At 27.8% G+C, this 24,936-nt stretch overlaps 1 protein-coding gene and 1 long non-coding RNA gene across 4 annotated transcripts in view; both read right to left on the reverse strand.

Annotated features, from left to right (window-relative positions):
* The window catches only part of LOC140451697 (adenylate cyclase type 6), a 3,083,308-nt gene that overhangs the window by 414,504 nt on the left and 2,643,868 nt on the right, over nt 1–24,936 (reverse strand). For all 3 annotated transcript variants that reach the window (XM_072545540.1, XM_072545547.1, XM_072545553.1), the window contains 2 exons: nt 6,983–7,142; nt 4,731–4,828 (listed from right to left, as the gene is read on the reverse strand). In XM_072545540.1, the coding sequence (XP_072401641.1) occupies nt 4,731–4,828; nt 6,983–7,142 (258 nt within the window). The remainder of the gene's footprint in view (nt 1–4,730; nt 4,829–6,982; nt 7,143–24,936) is intronic.
* Nucleotides 16,502–17,698, reverse strand: LOC140439756 (uncharacterized). Its single transcript, XR_011950722.1, has 3 exons — nt 17,479–17,698; nt 17,271–17,395; nt 16,502–17,150 (listed from the first exon to the last, which is right to left on the reverse strand). It is a non-coding gene; the product is annotated as an uncharacterized lncRNA (long non-coding RNA).

The following is a 24,936-nucleotide window of genomic DNA, read 5'->3' on the forward strand; positions in this document are numbered from 1 at the left end:
AATTACAATTACAAATATATTTTACATAAATTAATTGTTAGAAACTTTGTATATTTATACTTAAAAATTATGAAATTAATCTGTAAATAGAATTAACATAATACAATTTACATACTTAACTTTACTATTTTCATTTATAATTATACAAAGTTTATAATAATTATTTTTGTTTAAATTATATTTGTAATGTTTTCCGTCAACAAAAGTAATTGTACAATAATAAGCATAATTCAAGAAAAATTACACGTATAGATTTGATTTTCAAATAAAAAATTAATTCTTTGTATAATTTACTTTTAAAGGATATAATTTATAAATGCAATACATAAATATTTAGAGCCCAATTATATTTTTCTACGAGATTAGTAAGCGCACATTGACGTAGAAAGTAAATCTTGGGTAGTCGATTATTAATTATTTTTAGAATTTTTAGTAACCAGGTCAAGCACCATTTAAATTATACAATTTTGACACGGCCAGTTTCTAATCTAACAACAAAGTCTGGTATGTTCAAAGGTAAAAGTATTTTTTTTTTTTTAAAACTGGATTTGGATTTTTTCCACAACGTCATAATACCGGAGTCTCCAAACTGGTATACAATTAGCAGCAATACTTAAAACTAGGGATTCCAAAAGAAGAACTATGGAGTTCCAAGAACGGATTTTACTTGATTTGACGGATTTTGACGGATTTTGACGTTATTGAGACTTCCATTTCTCGAAATAAATACCAAGGTAGGTGAACTTATTAGTCATATCGATTGTATAATTCTTATACCAAAATTCTGAACCTGCATACTTAGGTATGTCCCTGCTTGGAAAAACGCATAATTTTAGTTTTCTGTGTGTTCTTCTAGTTTATTGAAGTAAGCATAACCATGCAACATATTTTCTGACCTCTATTTCCGAGTCAGCGAGGATAACAATGTTATCTGCATACAACAACATTAATAGTTCAGTATTTCCATCTATAGGGATACCGCGACAGCCTTTGTCTTTAAAGTACTACTCTATATCAGACAGAAACATTGACAATAAAAGAGGGCTAAATACTTCTTCCTGGAGACCTTCTGATTAAAAAAAAATGGCAATATGTAAGTGACATTAGTTCTGACACGTGTAGTGGTATTCGCGAAAAAATTCTACTCTGAACCACATGACCTGTCTCCACAACTGTACAAATTATGTCAGAGTAAAAAGTGGTTAACTTTATCAAATGCACATTAAAAATCAACAAATATGGCAAAAACATTACGTTTTCGAAGTGTTCGAAATTGTTAGTACAGCCTATATTCGGCCGAAATCCTGACTGACATTCTGGAAACATATTGCTCGCACCATGGCATGAGATGGTTATATAAAATGTGCATAAACATTTTAAATACACAACTTCTTAACGTAACGCCCGGTAATTATTTAGGGTCTTTCTTTGGTAATTTTTTATGTATCATTTTTGTGATTAGGTATATTACCCCAGGATAAACGAACTTGCTTTTCCTCAAATATTTTATTAAAAAGTAAAGTAACATATAAGATTCACTTGTTAGGCAGATGTTTTAAGAACTCATAAGGGACCCCGTCAAAATCATGAGATTTCTTGCATTTGCAGCTGTTAAGAACTGTGTATACTGTCGAAATAGGAGTTACTCGCATCAAAAAAAGATGTATTTTCTCTAATAATCATTTGTTGAGAATATCTGAAAAATTGTTCCCATAAATCAACCGATATTTCGATATAACGTTAATTCTCGCGTATCCTTTTGAACGTGATCCAAAACGTTTTAGCGTCCCTGCAGTTAGAAAGCTTTGTCATAATTTCTCGATCATGCAGTTTTTTCTTTCTCTTCGGTAAATTTTTGTATTCTTTTTTGGAAAAGAAGAGAGTTAAAATACTCTGAGGAAAAAGAATTTTGTTTGCAGATTTTTAATCTTTCTTTCACAATTTTTTTAAGTTGATACATTCATGGTCAAACTAAGCCTTAGTAATAACCGAAAACAACAGTATTCAGTTATTACTAATATTACTATTTTAGTTTTACAAATATGAAGTTTCAATTTAGTGACAGTTTCGTTTTTACGTCAAGAAAATTACTGTAAACAACGCCCATATTGGGTGTACATGTAACTCTAGGGGAATTCAACATTTGTATGTTATAAGACATTATATTGTTTCTCCAGAAGTTTTAAAACGTATGATTTATTAGTATTATTATGATTTACAATAGGAACCTCGACAAAATAATATTTGAGCTTGCAGGTTACTCGAAACTGATTAGAAGAAGAAGGGATTATATGAACTTGTAAATCGTCTAAAACATTCTAGTAAAGGCTGTTTATTTAAATCAAATCAATTACACTTTCCCTAGAGAATACCAAAATTGAACCGATCGGGAGATCTTGAAATAGCTCTCCCGTTTATTACACAAAAACCGTTTATATCCATAAAGTCAGAGAGAGAGTTCTGCCTCTTGTATTTAAAATCTTGTCACGGCTGGATCTTATATCGAACAATTAGTATTTTCGAATAGTTCGCTAGGCAAAGAATCGCGATCTGAAATAAGTGAGTTAATTCATGAACACCAATGATTACAGGTATGTCATTATATTTTTCGGTAACATCAGTTAAATACAATAGAAATATCTGGAGAATAGTGCTGAAATCCAAACTAGGCTTTAAATATACATTGCATATTATTAAATTGGTGTGTTAAAAGATTAACAAGACAGAAAATCTACCATTGTGACTTTTCAATTAAATATGAGTTTTTGTCCCAGACTTGCTCTTCCAATTGATTTTTCTTCAGTAGCCTGCTTTTGAATTATACGATGAGACGAAAAATAACCCAAGGTAATTTCCAGAGGATGAGCGAGCCAAGTTTCTGTAATACATAAAATACTAACATTCCCAATTTCGTTACACATTTCATGCAAGTTGTTGAAACCCTGACAGTTCCAGAATGTGATATTAATTGTTTTGTCAAAGTCTTTTAATAATTTTGGGGCCAGATTCACGTATTGGAGAATTTTTTTCTTCGCGTGCCCGTTTATTTTAAGCAATCGGAACAATACGAGGTATATCTTTAATATACTTTATTGTAAATTGTTCTTCATTTTTCTTCCCAATTTTGAGCTCCTGGTGAAGATCAGCTAAATGTTGCCTTTAAATGGGAGTAAGAATTATTTAACGAACAAATTTGGATATGATGAGTGTGATAATCATCTACTTTTCTTTAATATGGGTGACGGTGCTAATGAATTTACTTATTTCAAAGTTTAATGGCACTAAAACATCAGTTGCACGATTCATATCAGCTCAAATCAGCAGAAGCGTCTTGCTCTGACATTCTAAAAGCTCCACTTTTTTAATATAACTTGTTATTTTTAAACATGTTATTTAGTTTATATATTAATTCAATTTAGTATCAATTGAGATTTGTATATATTTTCATAATTTCATATAAATATACTTTGTTATAAATACAATGTTGGTTTTATGTAATTTCAGTTCGACTATTTTATTACAGTGCAATACAAAAAGTTTTTTAGATTTATACCGGCACAGCAGAACAGTACATTTCTGTACCTAGCGAGAGAGTGGCCGTTAGATAAAAAAAATTTCAAGACTGACCATAATTTGTTATTTTGATTTTTGAAATGTTTCATATATTTTTTTTAATTTAAAAATATAGAAACATGGGTTCCACTTTTTTTATTATCATTTCTAAACGTCCTGTACACAGCTCACAACAGTTGCTGCATGAGAAGACAATGGTGCATTATTTTGCTTAGACTTACTGTCATCTAGCCAGACACAAAAGGAAGAGTATCCATCAATACAATTTACCTTAATGCCCTTACGCAAAATTAAGATTAAATCGACATTAGGAGAACAGGGCATACTCTTCTCGCCTAGGGACCTATCAATGCATTGATTTATATAGGAAATGTTGTACTTAAGTCTTCGATTTTACTGTTACACGTAGTCGGGGCGAGAGAAAGGTAAGCTATTGCATTAATTGGGCGAACTGTACAGTTGTCATTATCTTGGTAGGTGGATTCTACAGGCAAATTTCACAAGACCACTATGTTTTTCGGAGAATCACCATCGGCAAACGCTACCGGTGGACGGGCGTACTTTCTGTGGGAAATACTGGAACACATTCAACAACAAAAACAAATATTCAACTGGTGAATAATCTTGTGGCAGTAGTGACATTGAGGAGTTTCGAATATAATACGATCAGTCATTAACAGTTGTTATTAATATCGATGTTTAGTGAATATAATTTAATAAATAATAAAAAGTTTTTTCAAATTTTACATTATTAACTGGTACTTTTACTTATTAATACAAACATGATTAACTTTTTTTAAATATTTAAAGAAAATAATATATGTTCGAACTATGAAGACACACGTCTGAACATTACGATGTTACGACGACTACTAACGACGATTTATAACAATTTATGTTTTTTGTGTACTATAGACATTGTATATCCAATAAAAGAATACTTTTTCTATATATAGTTCCATAAAAATTAATGATACATTTTTTGTAGTATGTTCTCAATTTTATAATATACTCTAAACTAAAGCATTAAAACTTGCAAAACTTCTTAAATTAATAAATCAGGAGATAGAAATATCAAAAAATAAACCACCGGGGAAAAATTGGCATGGACACAAGAGTATCACTTACCTATTAAATAATTAAGAGTAATCACTTACCTATTAAATATGACTAATTGCACTAGTAATATTGTAATGAAACAGAACGTTGAACAATAAAAATACATAGTGAGCATTCTGTCCTTTTCGAGTAGGTACTGAAAAAGAAACTATAATTAGTAATAGTAAATTAATTGTCTCTTACTGAACTAACCAACGTAACACTTTTTAAAACTAACAAAGTTGCAGTTATATATACAGTCTAAAAAATACAAAATAAACAAGTACGAAATACTTTTCATTTGTAATATCGATCACTTTATGTAATATTGATGTAGACTTGTACTCGTATAATACATAGAATCCCTTTTTGTTGCACCATCGTTATTGTCGACTGGTGGTTATTATGAGTCTAATTTAATTAGTTATATTTAAAATATATATACACCAGTCAATAAAAAAAAGGTTGAAAAAATTGTATCCAGATATTTTAAGGTTTAAAAAGGTATATAAGGGGTAGCTGATGAAAAATGCATGAAGAAATATAGCTGAACTTGTTCTTGATAAAAAGTGAAAAACATAGTTTTATGCCTATAAAAAGTTTATTATTCATTTTCAAGAAAAATATTTCAAATAAACGATGTAGAAAATAAAAAGTTCTATCTTTTGAAGGTTTTCAAAATAATATACATAAACAATTTACCGAGATAATTATAAAAAATACTAATTTTTGTAGTAATTTATAACTGGTAATAACTTTGTTTTTGGTACAAACAAATGCAATTTAATCACTTAACATTGTGGCAGTTAACGAATTAATAAAGTACCTATCCCAAATTTCAAATAGATTGACCAAATAGTTTATAAATTATTCAATTTGTTTATCACGGAGAGAGATTATTTAAACAAATCTGCTTACCCAAACAGCCACTTTAAAGGAATTTTATAAATCGCAATTGATTGTATCAGGCTTCATTTATAAGGTTTATTAAAAAAATTTAAAAATCTTATTAAATTTGTTGTTTGAAAACAGTTTGAAAAAGAGCTGACTTATTAGCAAATAAAATTTTTTAATACCTTCGATATTGTTAATGCCATACGCTTATATATAGACGATTCAATCAAAAGCTGGTGAAAAAACACACTTTCAAAAAAAAAAAACAAAATTTTCTATGACCAACAACAAGAAACAAGCTGAGATATTGCAGCGGACAGTTCTCCCCACAACTTTTCAGTGGCGGTATTTTACAAGTACTGTCATTTTAAGGGATTATAACTTTTTACTTCTTCACTGCATACGCTATAAATTTAAGTTATATAAATTTAGATCTTTTTTTACAACTTGTTTAACTTTCAGCTCTTAATGTTAATAAACAATGGAAATATGGTTTAAAAAAAAATATGTTATCTGATCTACCTACCATAAACAAAAACCTATTAGGTAATATCCGGATGCAAAGGTCAGTATAAAAAAATAACAAAACAGGTTAACATGACAAAGAGTTATTCAATATGAAAAAGAATGAGAGTTTTAATGGAATTTAGCATATTAGCTGAACTAGAGAAAAGTTAACAAAAACAAAATATAAATTTTAAAACAAAGGAAATGTTAAAGCAAGTTATAAAACGGTTCTAAAACTGCTTTTTCATCGTACGTTAATAAATGTAAAATATTATTTTATATGGGATTGAGAAATTAAATATAATGGGAATTACAATTTTACAGTTATATTGACATTTTGATTTCCAATCCGGAAATAAACAATATATAAAAAAAACCAAAAAAATATCAAACCAATAAAGGAATAATATTAAACAATAAAAAGATAATATTATTAAAAAGAAATTAACAATAAAAACAAAAGAAAAGGTACAATGTTATATATACTGATATCAAAAAAAAAACAATAAAAATGAAAATAAGTAACCAAAATATTTAGGTAGTAACACACTAAAAATATTGTATCCTAATTTAACATGTCTTGTAGGTATATAATATTAATATGTATGTAATATAAACAATGGAAATGGATGATAAAACTGTGTGAAAACATGACTGGTTTTGGCTTTGCCAGTGCTATTAACTTAGGAAAAAAAAATCCGGAAATCGTTTTTAAAAAATTTTAAAATATATTTTACACTGCCAGCAAGTTAAAAAAAACGATAAAAGACTACACAGAAGTCTAATCTTTATCTAATACGGAATACAACAGCATCAAATAGAAAAGAGCGTAGGAACTTTTTATAAGTAATATTTACTGAGGTATTATAATATATTATTATATAATTAAAAAAAAAATATATTTAATTACCTTTGCCTCTTTTACAGGATCTCTAAAATTAAGTAATAAAGTGCGACAGTGTTCTGTCCTTAATCTATCAATACTTCTGGCATCAATAGCTTTCATCAGGTACTCGTTAACTTCATCCTCGGGATTTTTTTCCCTTTCAACTGATTCACCAAATCCGAGCCTAATAAAGAAATGGAACAATAATTTAATATTATGGTCACCATAAAAAATAATTTGACGATTTTTAGAAGTTTTTTTAATGATATAAATATTTATCGTTTATATTAAGAGTTATAATTTTATAACTTTTAATATAAATATAATATAAGCTCTGAAGCTATTTTCTTGTAGAATTTTATCAATATTTACTATTATTATTGCGAATTAACAAAACTTCGAAATTAAAGTACGTTTATTTTGACGTTTCGATTTTCACTTCGGAAATTTCGGAAATCGAAAATTTGGTATAACTAACGAAAATAACGATTTCCTAAGTGGAAATCGAAATGTCAAAATAAACATATTTTATACATCGTACTGATGACAACCAAACAGTCAGAAATACGTATTTACAGTTACCTTCCATCGATATATTTATTCTATTTTTCGTTTTCCTATTTGCGAGACATGCCATTACACTTTACCTTTATGTATTATACATTATGTTGTATACATACGCCAAACCTTTCTGTGTGCTTTTTTTGATTACGGCTATTTTATGGAGTATATAAAAATATGTTTAAAACAAAACTGATTACATCAAAGACGTCTACAATGTAAAATTATTTTTGATTATGCAGGGTCATTCAGAACAACGAAATGAACTAAAGTTTTGTTTTTTTTTAAATGGATAAATATAACCATTTTTGAATACACCTTTTTGAAAATTTAATATAATAATATAATATATATATATATATATATATATATATACGTATATTATATTTATAGTTTAATGTACATGTGTATATATTTGTATAAGAGTTTGTATAAGGTTTAAGTTATTAAATTTTGAAATATTTAGAGAGCTATTGATTAGGTTTCCAAGACAGTAAGAATGTAAATGTTTGGTCATTTAATATCTTTGACATCGAGTCATACAATATACAGTGTGATTACTACTGTCAAACACAAAGTTTTCGCATTTTTTTAAATATAGCATCCTATATATTAGTATTGTATTTTGTAGAAAATATTACAACCCTTCTTTCGTACCTAGGATTTTATGTATCTAGCATGTTTTGTTTTGTAAATATTTAAAGAAGAACTATAGATTTTATGTTTTTAAAGATTTTGTATTAATAAATTTTGTATTTTATCTGAAATATCATAAACAAAAATTATAAAAGTTATAATCTAGTGTTATAAACATAAATGAGAATATCAAAAATAAAAAAAAATGTATGCTATTAAAAATTAGTTGAATTTAATAACTCATTTACCTAATCGATAAGCTATATTCATGAATGCATAACTATGTTAATAAATATTCAAAAAGTTTAATCATTTAATATTTGTCGCGAATGTGTTAGTCCTTAAGCTATTCGCTTTAGGACTAACACAGTGATTGGGTCATGTGATTGACAAGATTGCGACAATTTTATTTGTAAAATATATTACATTATTATTATAATATGTATTATAATATTATTATCAATTTGATTTTTCGTTCTAAAAATTCGTTCTAAAATAGACTACTGCAGTTTCATTTATATGTCAGCTAGCCCATCAGATTTAAAACTTCTTAATTCTGTACACAACACTGCACTCCGAATATGCCTTGGAGCCTTTAGGTCGAGCCCTGCAGAGAGTTTATACAGAGAAGCTAATGAACTTCCCCTCTGGCTACGTCGCCGGCAACTCCTTTTAAAATATTCGTCTCGAATCTCAGCTAATACTGAAAACCCAGATTATAAATTATTAAGTAATGTACTTTTAAACTCTCCTCCTCCTATTAAACTTCAGTCTATGCCACAGTATCTCTCACCACATCTGATTAATATCGATCTTTCAGTCACAACTCCAATATTAATATCACCTAAACCTCCCTGGAATAAATCAATAGCAGATTTTAATCTCTCGTTAACTAATTATAATAAGCATTAGACAAATCCACAATTTCTAAGGCAAACCTTTAAAGAATTAATTGCTAACAACAGATTTGACCAAATTTTATACACAGATGCTTCTAAGAGCCCTACAGCTGTTGGATGTGCTGTAACTTCAAACACCGATTTAATCACATCTTGTAATCTTACGCTCTTCTGCTGCATACATACTGCTAAATTAGTCTCTATTCTCCAAGCTACAAACTTATTATCTCCAAAATATAAAAAGTAGCAATATGTACAGACTCTTTAGCGTCTATCTATTCTCTCAAAAGTATGTACACGGTACATCCTTTGGTTCAAGCTATTCAAAACTCTTTCGATAGTTTAATCTCAATGGGAGTATCCATAACCATGATCTGGATTCCTTCTCATGTAGGAATCCCAGGTAACGAACTAGCCGACCTCTTTGCAAAACAAGCCTCGTCTTCTAATATGGAGACTGAAAACATACAACTTCATACAGATTTACAGTCGCATTTTAAAAATATCATCCGAATGTCTTGGCAAGATCACTAAAATAAAATCCCTTCCAAGCTTCGTGACATCCATTCCAGCGTTAAAAAGCTTGAGTTTCCTTCCATGACACGACAAAACAAAATCTTAATTCGCCTACTTAGAATCGGCCATACAAGACTAACTCATAAACATTTAATGACTTCCCAAGATCCACCTACATGCACACACTGTGGTAATATTCTATTTGTTAAACATATTCTCGTAGACTGTCCCCACTTTAACAACGAAAGAAAAAATAATCTTTTGAGTCAAAACCTACAAAATATTCTCAGTTCGCCAGATCAATTCCAAAACCTTACTAATTTTCTCTATGAAACCAAGCTTTACCAGGATATTTAGAAGAAGAAACGTAGTTTAGAATTTGATAATTAATATTTGTACCAATATTTAATGTATTTCTTTATTAATTGTAATGTTACTGTATATTCTTGTAATGTAATGTAATAAAATTGTACCTGTGTCAGTGACCTACGCTGTAGAGACACGTAAAGCTAAATAAAAAAAAATTATTTTTGTTTATTGATTATAAATAATTGTTCCTTTTTAATAAAATATTGTAAAATAAATATCTTTAATTTTGTATTATACTACCCCTTCCCTTTAAAGAACTTTTGAGTAATAAGTAACTAAATAAGTTTTGTACGTGCGAACTCCCAGCCCCACGCGAGCAATTATGCTTTAAAACTGAGTGCCAGCACCGAAAGGTTAAATATTTTTAAAATAGTTTAGTTAAGTTAGGTTCAGAGTTTTAAGTAAAAATGTGACAAACAAAGTAATTTAATCTAAAATCGCACCAATGTTGACTTATATATGTGAGTGAAAAATGATATTATCTAAATTATTGTATATTTATCAAATTTATATTAAAATCAAACTTGTTAAATGTACACAAAAATAATAAAATAGGTGAAGGTTTAAAATATTCATTAATATCTATACAACAAAATAAGTATATCCATAAAGAAAAGAGAAAAACAACTTACAATGTATGCAAAGAGAAATAAACAAAAAAAATAATAGAAAAGGTTGTTATTATAACTTCCAAACTGACAAAAGAGACAGGATGAACTAAAGAAACTAAAAAAATGAGTAAAAAACTGAGTCTTAAACTGAATAAAAGCACCACACTGGTTACGACAATGTAACAAGAAATGTGGTATTGAATGTAAATAGGCTGTTGGTATACCAATATAGCAAACTATGAAATATACTTTGGTGCACCAAGATAACAAAAAGTAGAAACTATGAAGGTAATGGAATTGAGCAATGCAATAAAAATGTGTGAATATTATAACAAAACGGGAATATAGAAATGTAACAAAATTAACGATTGACTAGCAAGCTATGTCGGAGAATGGCCAGTTGACATTAAACAAATGTATAGGGTCGGAAAGTTGCTCTATTGAATGTATGTGCGCCAGGAAAGTGTCAACAGATACTTCCAAAAGTATATTATACTGATGTAAGAATTGTTCAGTTTCCGAGATCAAAAAAAAAGCTACTAATAATACATCTAGTATGCACAACCCAATTTAATCCCTCCTTAACTTTAATAATATTTACAGGCACAAAGTGATAGTAGACGATGTTACCCTGCACTTATAAGTACAGTTAAACTAATATACATTGAGAAGTATCTTTTGATAATTTTCTGGCTCCCATACATTCATTAGAGAAACTTTGTGACTTGATTATTCATATTCTCATCAGTTTATACATTTATATTTGTTTTACACATTTACTCTTATTTACCTGTCCCTGAAAGGCATGCAAATTGGGCGAATCCTTCCTTTAGTGTCAATCGGCCATTTTCCGACATACCTTTAATTTTGTTACATTTATATATTCTATACCATTTTTCTATCAGAGTGACTCAGAGTCACTCGACAGTGAGGAGTAGGCAGATTGAGACCTCAGTGCCGTTTGACGGCACGGTATTTATACAGAACACGATACTGGTACGTCACTAGTGAGGGGAGTAGGCAGATTGAGCCCCGAACTCGAATGGAACCGTATCCATCTTGAAAATGGACTCCAAAATGGGTGCCGAAACGTCGAGCATTAAATTCTCAACGCGGTTCTTCCCGAGAACTTAGTGATATTAATTTATCTGACAGCGGCAATCTATCGGAGCATATATATATATATATATATATATATATATATATATATATATATATATATATATATATATATATATATATATATATATACATATATTTCGCTTTTATTTTTAAAAGCATCATCAGTTCAAAAAACAATTTGTAGGGTTTTTGTATGTTATAAAAACTCTACGATAACTTAACATTAAAGATTCACAACTAAATGTTGAGTGTGGTTTGACTGTGGTTTGACCCTCGAAAGAGCTTAAACCAACATTCAAATGAAGCCATCGGTTAAAATCAAATGAACTAGTGTTCTTACAGTTTTTATTGTATTTTTTTGTTTCGTTTCTCTCATTTAGTTAATCTTTAATGTTAAGTTATCGTAGAGTTTTTATAACATATAAAAACCCTACAAACTGTTTTTTGAACTGATGATGCTTTTAAAAGTAAAAGCGAAACGTATTCGAATAAATCAATAAAGTAGTTGACGACTTTTATTTGCCAATTATTGACCGATAAAACCTCTGCTATTCAACCATTGAATATATTTTAAATTTAATCAACGGTCGTATTTTTTGCTATATATATATATATATATATATATATATATATATATATATATATATATATATATATATATATATATATATAAATATTTATATATATATATATATATATATATATATTGTGACAATTGGGGTTTATAGAAAATAATTTATAAGTTATATACTACATAATATTAGATATTTGATTAATTTAAATAAGTTATATACTAGAGAATTTTATAAAATTATATTTATGTGAGGGTATTTTTAATAAATTAGCATATAATTAAGTGTAAAAAGTTGTATTTTAGTAATTATAATGTGGTAGATAGATTTAAGTGAGCCATGTGCCTAGGCAACCAAAAATACTCTCGAAATTTGACAGATATTTATACTCTGAAGTGACGTTTAAGAATATTTACGAATATAAAGTGGATTATAATAATATATTGTTTGAAATGTGTATTTTATTAAATTAGAATGTTAAGTTACTAATTTAATTATATATTCTGATCTGAAAAGCCTAAATGTAAACAAAATTATTAATAGAAAAGAATGGAATTCTCTGGATCTCCGGAGATGGCCATGTTTGCGAAATGGTTTGTTCCAGAAAATTCAGACAAGTATTAAATAGAACAAATTGGAACATGATCTCTTACGAGATGGTTCTAGAATGTCAAAAAGATATAAATACCCGTGATTTGGATTCAAGAGGGCAGTTTTTAAAAAGTTTTTGGCAGTTTTTAGAAGTTTTTAGCAGTTTTATCATGAAAGTTAGTTAGAAGATAGATACATTTACTTAGTGAAGTCAATTGTTCAGAAGTTTTTGAAAGTTTTTAGTCAGAAAAGTTGTAGATAGTGCAGTCAGAAGAGTTTTTGGCAGTTTTTAGCAGTTTTATCATGAAAGTTAGTTAGAAGATAGATACATTTACTTAGTGAAGTCAATTGTTCAGAAGTTTTGGAAGTTTTTAGTCAGAAGTCAAGCAGTTTATTATGAAAGTTAGTTGGAGTCAGTGAATCAAGTACAAATAGTCAAAATGTTTAATATAGTGAGTTAAATGAAGATTAAAAATTATGCATATAATTTAATGCACATTTATAATTATACACAAATAATTATTGAAGATAAAAAAAGGTATATTGGAAGAAATTAAATTATATTATGGTTGGAGATTAGTATAAATCAACTTATAATAATTGGATATTGGTATATTGAAAAGAAGAATAAATATAAATGCTGTTTGCTGGTGGTGTATAAATGCTGGTGAAGAAAACTATATCTTAAATTGGTAGAAGCTGATAATTGAAAAAAGTAATTTCACAAAAACAAGGATAACCGAAGTACGAAGACTTTCAGTGGTGATTAGAATCTATATACTTAGTGGAAAACAGTTCATTTAGGCATTCAGTGAAAGAAAGGTACAAAATTTTGTTAATATAATTTAGTTAGTGTCATAACAATTTCAATTTTGAAGATAGTTTTGTTTAAATTTTAGATTGTCTATAGAATTTAATTAGTTTTATAAGAATATCAATTTAAAGATAGTTTATTTTAAATTTACATTGACTAGGTTAGATATATATGTGTGTTTCATAATAGTTATAATAAAGATAATTTAAAAAAGTACTTACAAGCTAATTCTTTGAGAACCGCGATAAAAACCCTATATATTATATTATTAAAAATACTCATTGCTCATCATTCAAAACAAAAAACACATCATAACAATTTGGCGCCCAACGTGGGGCTCTCTATTTAAAAGAATTAGTTTGGGAAGATAAGTGCTCTCATATAATTAAATTAATTATCAGTAAAAAAAAAAAATTATAGATTTTATTTTTAATTATATTTGAACAAGTAAAGTCTCAAAATGTCTCAAGGAAAGAAAGGTACAAGAAGCAAAAAGAATGAAGAAGATGTGGAAGTAGAAACACAACCCATACAAGAGGAGAGTTTAGTTCAAGCTCCACAAGATACTGCAGAAATGAATCCAGAAAGAGAGGAAAATGTCAATATGGCAGCTTTGATGTCATTATTGATGCAGATGAACAAGACAATGGAAGAGAATACGAAAAAAATAGAACACAAAATGGAACAGAATTCACAAGAAGTCAAAGAAGACATGAAAAAAATGGAACAGAAAATGGAAGAGAATTCAAAAGAAATCAAAGAAGACATAAAAAAATTGGAAGAGAATTCAAAAGAAGTCAAAGAAGACATAAAAAAAATGGAACAGAAATTGGAAGAGAATTATAGAAAATTAGAAAAGAAAATAGAAGATAATAATAATAAAATTGTAAAACAAATGGATAAAAAACTTGAAGCTGCAGAGAAAAAAGTAGCAAATGAAATAAAAAGTATACGGAATGACTACAAGAAAAGGATAGACAATGAGAGGACAGAAGTAAAGAGGATTATTCAAGATAATAAGATAGATATAGAACAGAAAATAGAGTTACAAAAATGTAACTTAGAAGTAAAAATTAACGAAGACAGGAGAAACACAGAAGAAAAATTAGACGATATACAACAAAATATCCAAATAAATTGTAATCAAATAAGAAATGTGGAACAGAGAATAGATGATATTTCACAAATGAGAGACATAGGGAGACCTTACTTAAATTTAACAAATGAGACTGGGATTAAATTCTCTGGTAATATAAAAAATTTGCATCCTAGAGTATACATAAATAGTTTAAAACATAAATTAAGATTTGTGAATAATATTAATGATATTAAAGATTATATTAGAGTGACATTAAATGACAATGCAGCAACTTGGTTTGCTAGTATTGAAAATGATTTAGATAACTTTCAAACATTTGAAAATAAATTTTTAAATTATTATTGGGGTGAATTAGAGCAAGCAAAGTTTAGAGAAATTCTATATTTTGGAAAGTATAATCACAATTTAAAATCAAATATGGTAGATTATGCATTAAAACTGATAACAGTTGCAAAATATTTAGAACCACCACTTAGAGAGGATGAAACAGTCTTAAATGTATCTAGACATTTTGATGCTGATGTTGTGCAAACCGTAACTGTACAAAATATTCAAACAATAGATAGTTTTATTAATTTTATTCAAAGAATACAAAGAGGCAATATGACAAGTAATAATAACAACAGAAAAAACAATAATAACTTTCAATATAATAAAAATGATAATCAACAATCATATAATAATTATAGATATGGTAATAGTTTACAAAATTTTAATAATAATAACAGTAATCCAAATAGACAGAACTTTAATAATAATACTAGTTATAATAGACAAAATTTTAATAATAATACTAATTATAATAGACAACATTTTAATGACAGTACTAATAATAATAGACAAGATTTTAATAATAGAAGAAATACAGAGCGACCTAACTATAACAGACAGGTAAATTGTGTTCGAAGGAATAGAAGCTGCGAAGACAGGGAACAAAATAGTACAAGGCAGGAAAATGTGAGTAGAAGTAATAGTAGGGAAAGACATAGGACATCAGATCCAAGTGGTCAGATACAATCTGACAATTCTAATAATCAAAATTTTGTGCAGTAAACTTTCTGAATTACAAGTTAGGCCATTGCTATTATGAAAAACCTTCTGAATTTATTTCTTTAGATGAGGATAAAATTATTGACTCTATTAATTTAATTTATATAAATGCTTTGGCCAAAAATAAAATGATTAAAATTATGATAGATACTGGTTCAGAAAGTACTTTAGTCTCGGAGAATTTTATTTTTAATACATTAAAACTATCAGATATAATAAAGATTCCAAAAATTAAAATTATTGGTGCAAATAATAAGAAGTTGGGTGAAATTGATAAACTAGCCAATTTTAAAATTAATATTCTTAATAAAGAAATTAATATGCAAGGATTTATTGTCAAGGATTTATGTGTTGATATATTAATGGGAAATGATGAATTGGAAAAGAAGAAAGTAAAGATAGATTTTGAAGAAAAAATGGTAACTTTGGAAGGGCAAATAATTAAATTTATGCAGAAAGATGAGGTAGAAGAAGGAATAAGAGTTGATAGGATATTATTAAAAGAAAATAATGATGTTTATGAAGAAGAAATGTATTTTGATGATAGGAAAATGTCCCAGAAGAATGTAAAGAATAATTATTGTAGTGAATATTTAAGGAATGGAAATTTTAAGCAGATGGATGCCTACGAGGCGGAGTGCGTAAAATTGGAAGCAAGGAATAATGAGTACATAATGAAGAATAATTTTATTTGTAAAGAAGAAGATATAATGAAAGTTTTAAATTGCCCTGAAGAATATAAATCAATAGTCATTTCCATATTGCAGCAACACAAGGGACTTGTCAATAAAGAAAATAGAATTGCACAAAATTATATCCATAGTATAAAAGTTAAAGAAGAAAAAGATTTTAAAACAAAATCATACCCAATACCATATAAATACAGAGAAGAAGTAAACAAAACAATTAATAATATGTTAGAAGATGGGATCATTGAGAAGGCAGACACACGTTTTATTAACCCCATAGTAGTAGTACGAAAAAGATCAGGTGAAATCAGGTTATGTTTGGATGCAAGGAATATTAACAAGATTACTGAAAAGCAATTTGAAGCACCAATGAGTATAGATGGAATATTAGGAAGAATTACAGGAATGTCATTTTTCACTAAAATCGATTTACAGCATAGTTTCTGGTTAATACCTCTAGAAAGAAAAAGTAGACAGTATACAGGATTTCAGATAGATGGAGTAGTATATCAATTCAAAGTAGTACCAGTTGGACTTCAATCATCTTGCAGTGTTCTATGTAGATGTCTTCATGATATTTTGGATCAATATGAACATTTTGTAATTCACTACATTGGTGATATATTAATTGTTTCTAAAACGGCTGAAGATCATGAGAAACACCTAAAAATTATAATAAACAGATTAGATAAAGTTGGACTTAAAATAAATCAAGAAAAATGTACAATTTTTCAAAAAGAAGTAATATATTATAAACTTAACACTAATTATAAAAATACTAACAGCTTACTGATATATCCATTTTATTCAATAGACTTGATTTGTTAAATAGATGGTAGATTTCATTGTTGTGAATAATTTTGACATCATACTTGTTGAATTTTGTACATGTGGAAATTGTTGCTACCCTAAAAATCATAATTTGGGGTTAGATACAGAATTAATACTATAAATGTCTTTCTAAAAATAATATGGAAAGTGTAAAACTTACGATTCATATAGATGAAAGCCTTGTGAACGGAAATCTTGTCTATAAATAAACAGAATACAAAATAATTATAGAACCTTACATTAGTTGTTTTTAATTTTTGACATAGCCTCCATTTTCATTGCTCCAATTGACATGACAGTTTGACCATAGAATAGCCGAACTGTGCTTGCTCCGTTGTTCTCTGTTTTGACATAGACAGCGAACAGGGATGTATTTAACACATTTTAAATAAAAAAAAAAAAAAAAAATTGATTTATTAAATATAAGGGATAAGAAAATTAATATTTAAAAGAAATAATAAGTAAATTATTTATTTTAAATTTAAATTTTGGGGTATTGTGACAATTGGGGTTTATAGAAAATAATTTATAAGTTATATACTACATAATATTAGATATTTGATTAATTTAAATAAGTTATATACTAGAGAATTTTATAAAATTATATTTATGTGAGGGTATTTTTAATAAATTAGCATATAATTAAGTGTAAAAAGTTGTATTTTAGTAATTATAATGTGGTAGATAGATTTAAGTGAGCCATGTGCCTAGGCAACCAAAAATACTCTCGAAATTTGACAGATATTTATACTCTGAAGTGACGTTTAAGAATATTTACGAATATAAAGTGGATTATAATAATATATTGTTTGAAATGTGTATTTTATTAAATTAGAATGTTAAGTTACTAATTTAATTATATATTCTGATCTGAAAAGCCTAAATGTAAACAAAATTATTAATAGAAAAGAATGGAATTCTCTGGATCTCCGGAGATGGCCATGTTTGCGAAATGGTTTGTTCCAGAAAATTCAGACAAGTATTAAATAGAACAAATTGGAACATGATCTCTTACGAGATGGTTCTAGAATGTCAAAAAGATATAAATACCCGTGATTTGGATTCAAGAGGGCAGTTTTTAAAAAGTTTTTGGCAGTTTTTAGAAGTTTTTAGCAGTTTTATCATGAAAGTTAGTTAGAAGATAGATACATTTACTTAGTGAAGTCAATTGTTCAGAAGTTTTTGAAAGTTTTTAGTCAGAAAAGTTGTAGATAGTGCAGTCAGAAGAGTTTTTGGCAGTTTTTAGCAGTTTTATCATGAAAGTTAGTTAGAAGATAGATACATTTACTTAGTGAAGTCAATTGTTCAGAAGTTTTGGAAGTTTTTAGTCAGAAGTCAAGCAGTTTATTATGAAAGTTAGTTGGAGTCAGTGAATCAAGTACAAATAGTCAAAATGTTTAATATAGTGAGTTAAATGAAGATTAAAAATTATGCATATAATTTAATGGACATTTATAATTATACACAAATAATTATTGAAGATAAAAAAAGGTATATTGGAAGAAATTAAATTATATTATGGTTGGAGATTAGTATAAATCAACTTATAATAATTGGATATTGGTATATTGAAAAGAAGAATAAATATAAATGCTGTTTGCTGGTGGTGTATAAATGCTGGTGAAGAAAACTATATCTTAAATTGGTAGAAGCTGATAATTGAAAAAAGTAATTTCACAAAAACAAGGATAACCGAAGTACGAAGACTTTCAGTGGTGATTAGAATCTATATACTTAGTGGAAAACAGTTCATTTAGGCATTCAGTGAAAGAAAGGTACAAAATTTTGTTAATATAATTTAGTTAGTGTCATAACAATTTCAATTTTGAAGATAGTTTTGTTTAAATTTTAGATTGTCTATAGAATTTAATTAGTTTTATAAGAATATCAATTTAAAGATAGTTTATTTTAAATTTACATTGACTAGGTTAGATATATATGTGTGTTTCATAATAGTTATAATAAAGATAATTTAAAAAAGTACTTACAAGCTAATTCTTTGAGAACCGCGATAAAAACCCTATATATTATATTATTAAAAATACTCATTGCTCATCATTCAAAACAAAAAACACATCATAACAATATATATATATATATATATATATATATATATATATATATATATATATATATATATACAGGGTGGTCCTTAAGTAATTGTACAAACGAAAACCGTCAATTCTACACTTTAAAATATTACGATTTAAGCCAACTTGCTTTAATAAAATGTTGATATTAAGAAAGATACAGGGTGTTAAAGTGGAAATTTAAAATTCTATTTTTCGCTATAACTTTTATGTTTGTAAATATTTTTCGACAAAAATTTATAATTGCATGCTTTAAAGCAGGATAAATTATAATTTTATACAAACTTTAATGTAACTGATAGAGGGCGCCACATATACCACATGTGTGGCATAGATTTGTGCTTAACTTTTTTGCTCTTAAAGTTAGCTCTATTTGTGTTAAAAAATATTAAAGATACATTATTTTTACAAGGAAAAGGTATACTGTTGATAACCTCAAAATTTATCCGTTTTCAAGATATTCGCATTTTATAAGTCAGCTGCATAATAATTCTTAGTTGTAATATTTGTGCCTTGAAGCACTGAATACCTGTGGATAAGCATAATTCACAGTTTATTCTTATTACACCAACTCAAAGATGATAATGTAACATTACAAAATTTTTGTTATGGCTGCTAAATGTCATGAAAATATTCTTCATCTTCTTCTTAGGTACCGTGTCCGTATTTAGACGTTGGCCATCATCATGTTTACATTTTCCCTTTTATATCGCTTCTTAAGTTTCTATACCTACTGGAGTTGTATTACTTTTTCCCTATTGTAAAATGCTGAAAACCCAAAATATGTGGTTTATGTAAGATGGTACACCACCACATTCTAGAGAGAAGGCAGTGAGAACATACTTAAATATAAATGTTCTGAACGTTGGATTTATCGTAGCAGTCATATTCCTTTGCAATGTGGTGAGATATTGATATAATTATGTATAATTATAATATATAATTATTTAATTTATACAAAATCCCAAAAGAATACTTATCATTCATTACGTAAATTATTTAACCATATTTATTAGGACAATTAGAAACTAAAGCCCAAATATTAAATACCACAGATGTGTCTTGTTTCATAATACTTCTGCTACCAATCTAACCTTTAAGACTCAGCATTTTTACAAAAACATCATCGTTGGCCTAATAACCGATATTATTATAAATATAATAAACACACAGGTAATTTAGTTCAGCATAATATTAGTTCGTTAGTTAATCATAATAGACCATTTGTTCGAGATGTAATTATAGTTACTCGTAAGCTGTAACGTAATCATATAAATAAGTAATGACATCTATAGGTTATTCCGTGTTTATATAAGTAACCAATGAATCAAATACATCACAGTTTAACCTCTGCCACAAATAAGATGTAGTTCCATAATATACCATAAGGTTTGGATATGTATCCAAAAGAATATATTCATTCATTATACATTATAGCCACCACGTAGCCTAGAATTTAATCCGCTTGATTTTGATGTATGGGGCGTATTAAAACAACGTGTCTATAAGAATCCCATAAAAATTCGCAATCAACTATGGGAAGAAATAAATACTGCAGCAGTTTCTTTAGAACCAATGATGCTATTTAACATGTGACGATCTTTTATGTAATATATTGACAAATGAATTAAAGAAAATGGTAGACATATCGAACACTTACGTTGACAAAAAGTTATGTTATTTAGTTTAACTATTTCTTAATTTGGTTTGTAAACAAAATGTTTTGATTATGACTTTAATTTAACATAAAACGTAAAATGTTTAATGTAAAATCCCTATTATTCTGTTTTTGTAAAATCCTATTATTAATTATCCTGCTGATATATTTATTTTATTTATTATTTCGTTAACTATTGACTTTAGTTAAAGGTATTTTATAAAAAAGATTTGATTTATTAATGTTTTTGTCTATTTTTCCTTCGTTGCTTGGAGTAATTGCCTTAAATCAGAATTATGCAGCTGATTTGTAAAATGCGATTATCATGAAAACTGTTAAGTTTTGAAGTTATTAGGAAGTATACCTTTTTTTGGTTTAAATAATGTATCTTTAATATTTTTTATCAAAAATACAGGTAACTCAAACAGCAAAAAGTTAAGTGCAAATTTATGCCACAAATGTGGCATATGTGGCGCCCTCTATCAGTTATATCAAAGTGTGTATCAAATTATAATTTCTCATATTTAAAAGTACCCAGTTGTAAATTTTTATGCATAAATCTTTACAAACATAAAAGTTATAGCGAAAAATAGAAATTTAAATTTGCACTTTAACACCCTGTATCTTTCTTAATATCAACATTTTATTAAAGCAATTTGGCTTAAATCGTAATATTTTTAAGTGTATAATTTACGGTTTTCGTTTGTACAATTACTTAAGGACCACCCTGTATATATATATATATATATATATATATATATATATATATATATATATATATATATATATATATATATATATATATATATATATATATATATATATATAAATATATATACATCCCGCTATCGTTTTAAGCTCTTTTCACGTTGCAGTAATTTAGCATCACCAAGAAATGCTATCATTTTCTATTTATAAGTCGTGTATGTTCGTTTAGTGCACCTTTGTAGGCTTGGCACCGTTGTCGATTTTTCAATAATCCGATTTTTTTATAAATTAAATTTTTTACATCAAACCATCATTTTAACATTGGGAGGTAAAATTACTGTATTTGGTATCATTTTAAAGCCAATAGATGTTGCCAGTGTTAATACTTAAATAATATTTGAAAACATAAAAATATCGATCGCTTTGGGTCAAGTTCAAATGAAGATATTGAAACTACCTGCCGGCCGGCTGGGGTCAACCAACAAGTTTTTTTATATTAATGTTCAGTTGTTATTCAATTTAGAGATTTTTTCCCAGAGAGTTGTGTAGGGGAATATTTTACATATTTGAATTTCCAAGCTGTTTAATCGAAGCTATCAGTGAATAGTTTAAGATAAATATTAGGTTTTTATGGGATTAGGTCAAAAATATTGGTTGTGATTGGGATTAGAATCACATTTTTAATTATTTAATGTTTAACATTCTGATTTACATTCAGGAAATCGTTCTCAAAAAACGTTTTTTGTACAAAATGTGTATACATATTTTTACATAATTTGTACAATAAACAAGGTTAAATATTGGAAATCGTATCGTTAAATATTAGTTAATTAAAAATGTAATTTTCATCTCAATATCGACCAATAATTTTGGCTTAATCGCATAAAAAAATAATATTTGACTTTGACCATGCCATAAGAAAGTAGTTCACGAACCTCGCTAAATAGTTTAAAAAAATCTTATACAGAAATTTAAATTCTAAATAGTATGAGGGGTAGCCGACGAAAAATTCGTAAAGACGTACAGTTGATTTTGCTTTGTTTTTTTAAACAATCATAAATGGCAAAAAAATTTTTGCTTATAAAACGTTTTATATACATTCTAAAGAAAAATAATTTAAATAAAAGTTGTAGACCATAAAAAGTTTTCTATGTAGAAAAATACCAAATTTAAATACATAAATAATTGAGATAATTCCAAAAAACCATAAACTCTAAGATATTATGTTTATAGTAATTTATAAATGTTAATAACTTTGTTTTTTGACTAACGACAGGTAATATAACTACTAGAAATCATAACAATTGATGAGTTATTAAAGTGTGCTAAATATCAAGCAGATCAAAAAATATTTTACAATTTATTCAATTTGTTTATCACAGAAAGCGATTATTTAAACAACTGTACTTGTCCAAACTCGTATGACTCTACAAGTATTTTGTAACTTGCAATCGATTCTTTGTGCTTTCAGTTTTAGGGTATATTAAAAAAACTTTTAACATATTATTAAATTTTTTTACTTTTTAGTTTTTAGACCACTTAACGTTTTTTTAGTTTCTTTGACAAGTAAGGATTCGGTTATTTCTTCATATGGGCTATGAACAATTGTGTAGTCAAGTCAACACTATTATAGAAGTTACCCATACTTTTTCAGTAGTCATGCAGACGGTTCATCTTAATTGTTTCCATATGGAACATAAGCCCGAGAAAAGTCTTAAATTCTGTTTGTGTTGTCTCTTTCCAAAACGCAATCCTCGATTTCGTCAGAGTCACTTCCACAATTCATTTAATCTACATCGTCCTCGCCAGATGCTTCTAACAATGATTGTAATTCAGCAGTGGTCAATCTACGTTTATCTTCACATCTAGCTTTTTTAGATGTCGAAGGCATATTATTTACATCCATTTCTTTATAAATACTATAACTCACTTTTACGGAGGTAATTAACTATAAAAACGTTCTACTGGAAACTATCAACTTACGACTTCCAATACTATAAGGCCACTTGAGGCACAATACGTTTTTACTCAATAATAGTTTCTGTATAAGTAAAATTGTTTTTTAATGTGCTTCATTGAAGCACACTAGATATATTTCAGTTTTGCAATCACATTCTTCAGAGTATGTTTTAACTTTTTTAACTTTTCTATCAGCCTTTCTACTAGTCAGGTTTCTTCTTAACACTTTGTAACATCTTGTACACTTTCTTCTCTTTGTATTATCTACATCGCTTTGCCTTAAATGGTATTTTTGGGTGTAACTGGTCGTGAGTGTTACAACATTTCTTTATTTGTAAATACCTTCGCGAACTCCAGTCTGAACTCAAGGATAGGTTGTCGCTTTTTTTACGTTTTTTATTATTTACCAACTAAGCATTGACTACTGCGGTATTAAATATTAATTGTTTGTGGTTTTAGTACTTGTGTATAATTTTTCTCTCCATTTGATTAAACCAAGATACAACTATTATGTTTAAATGTTGCAAGGATTAAAACTGGTCTTTTGTCGACCCATTTTATCACTCGTAAAATCAATAATGGGGTTAAGTTTCACCAAGAGTAACTGGTTGCAACTTTTTTAATCGAGATTTTGGTTTTACATGTTTTTATAGTAAAACATCTGCACATGAATAATTCGTTTCTTGAACAATGATTTCAATTCATTGACCAATATTCTAAAATAAGGTGTTATTACGTCGTCCGGAATATTATAAACTGGTTCTATTTCATAAAGCATTGGAAATATGGTTTACACTCTATATAATTATCTCCGCTAAATCCTATCATTTTAGGGCTCCATATGTGATGATTAGACCTATAGCACCGGAGATACGCAACTAAGGCTCTTTTGACATAACATATATAGGAGCAAAGATATATACCTAAGGTTCTTTCGACGTGTTGATGTATTTGATTTCTACGTCGTAGTATTATATTGGTTAAATGTTACCATTTGAGGCACTGCACGTCACAATTGGACTAATAGGATCGAAGATACATAACTAAGGCCCTTTTGCCAGGCTACTCTATTTAATTTTTGTATCTCATTGTATTCTATTAGTTTAATTCTATCATTTGAGGTACGAAACGTCTCGATTGGACTAATGGGACCGCAGATACATAACTAACGCTCTTTTGACAAGCTGATGTATTTTATTTTTCT

This window comes from Diabrotica undecimpunctata, chromosome 1 (assembly GCF_040954645.1).
Source record: "Diabrotica undecimpunctata isolate CICGRU chromosome 1, icDiaUnde3, whole genome shotgun sequence".
NCBI lineage: Eukaryota > Metazoa > Arthropoda > Insecta > Coleoptera > Chrysomelidae > Diabrotica > Diabrotica undecimpunctata.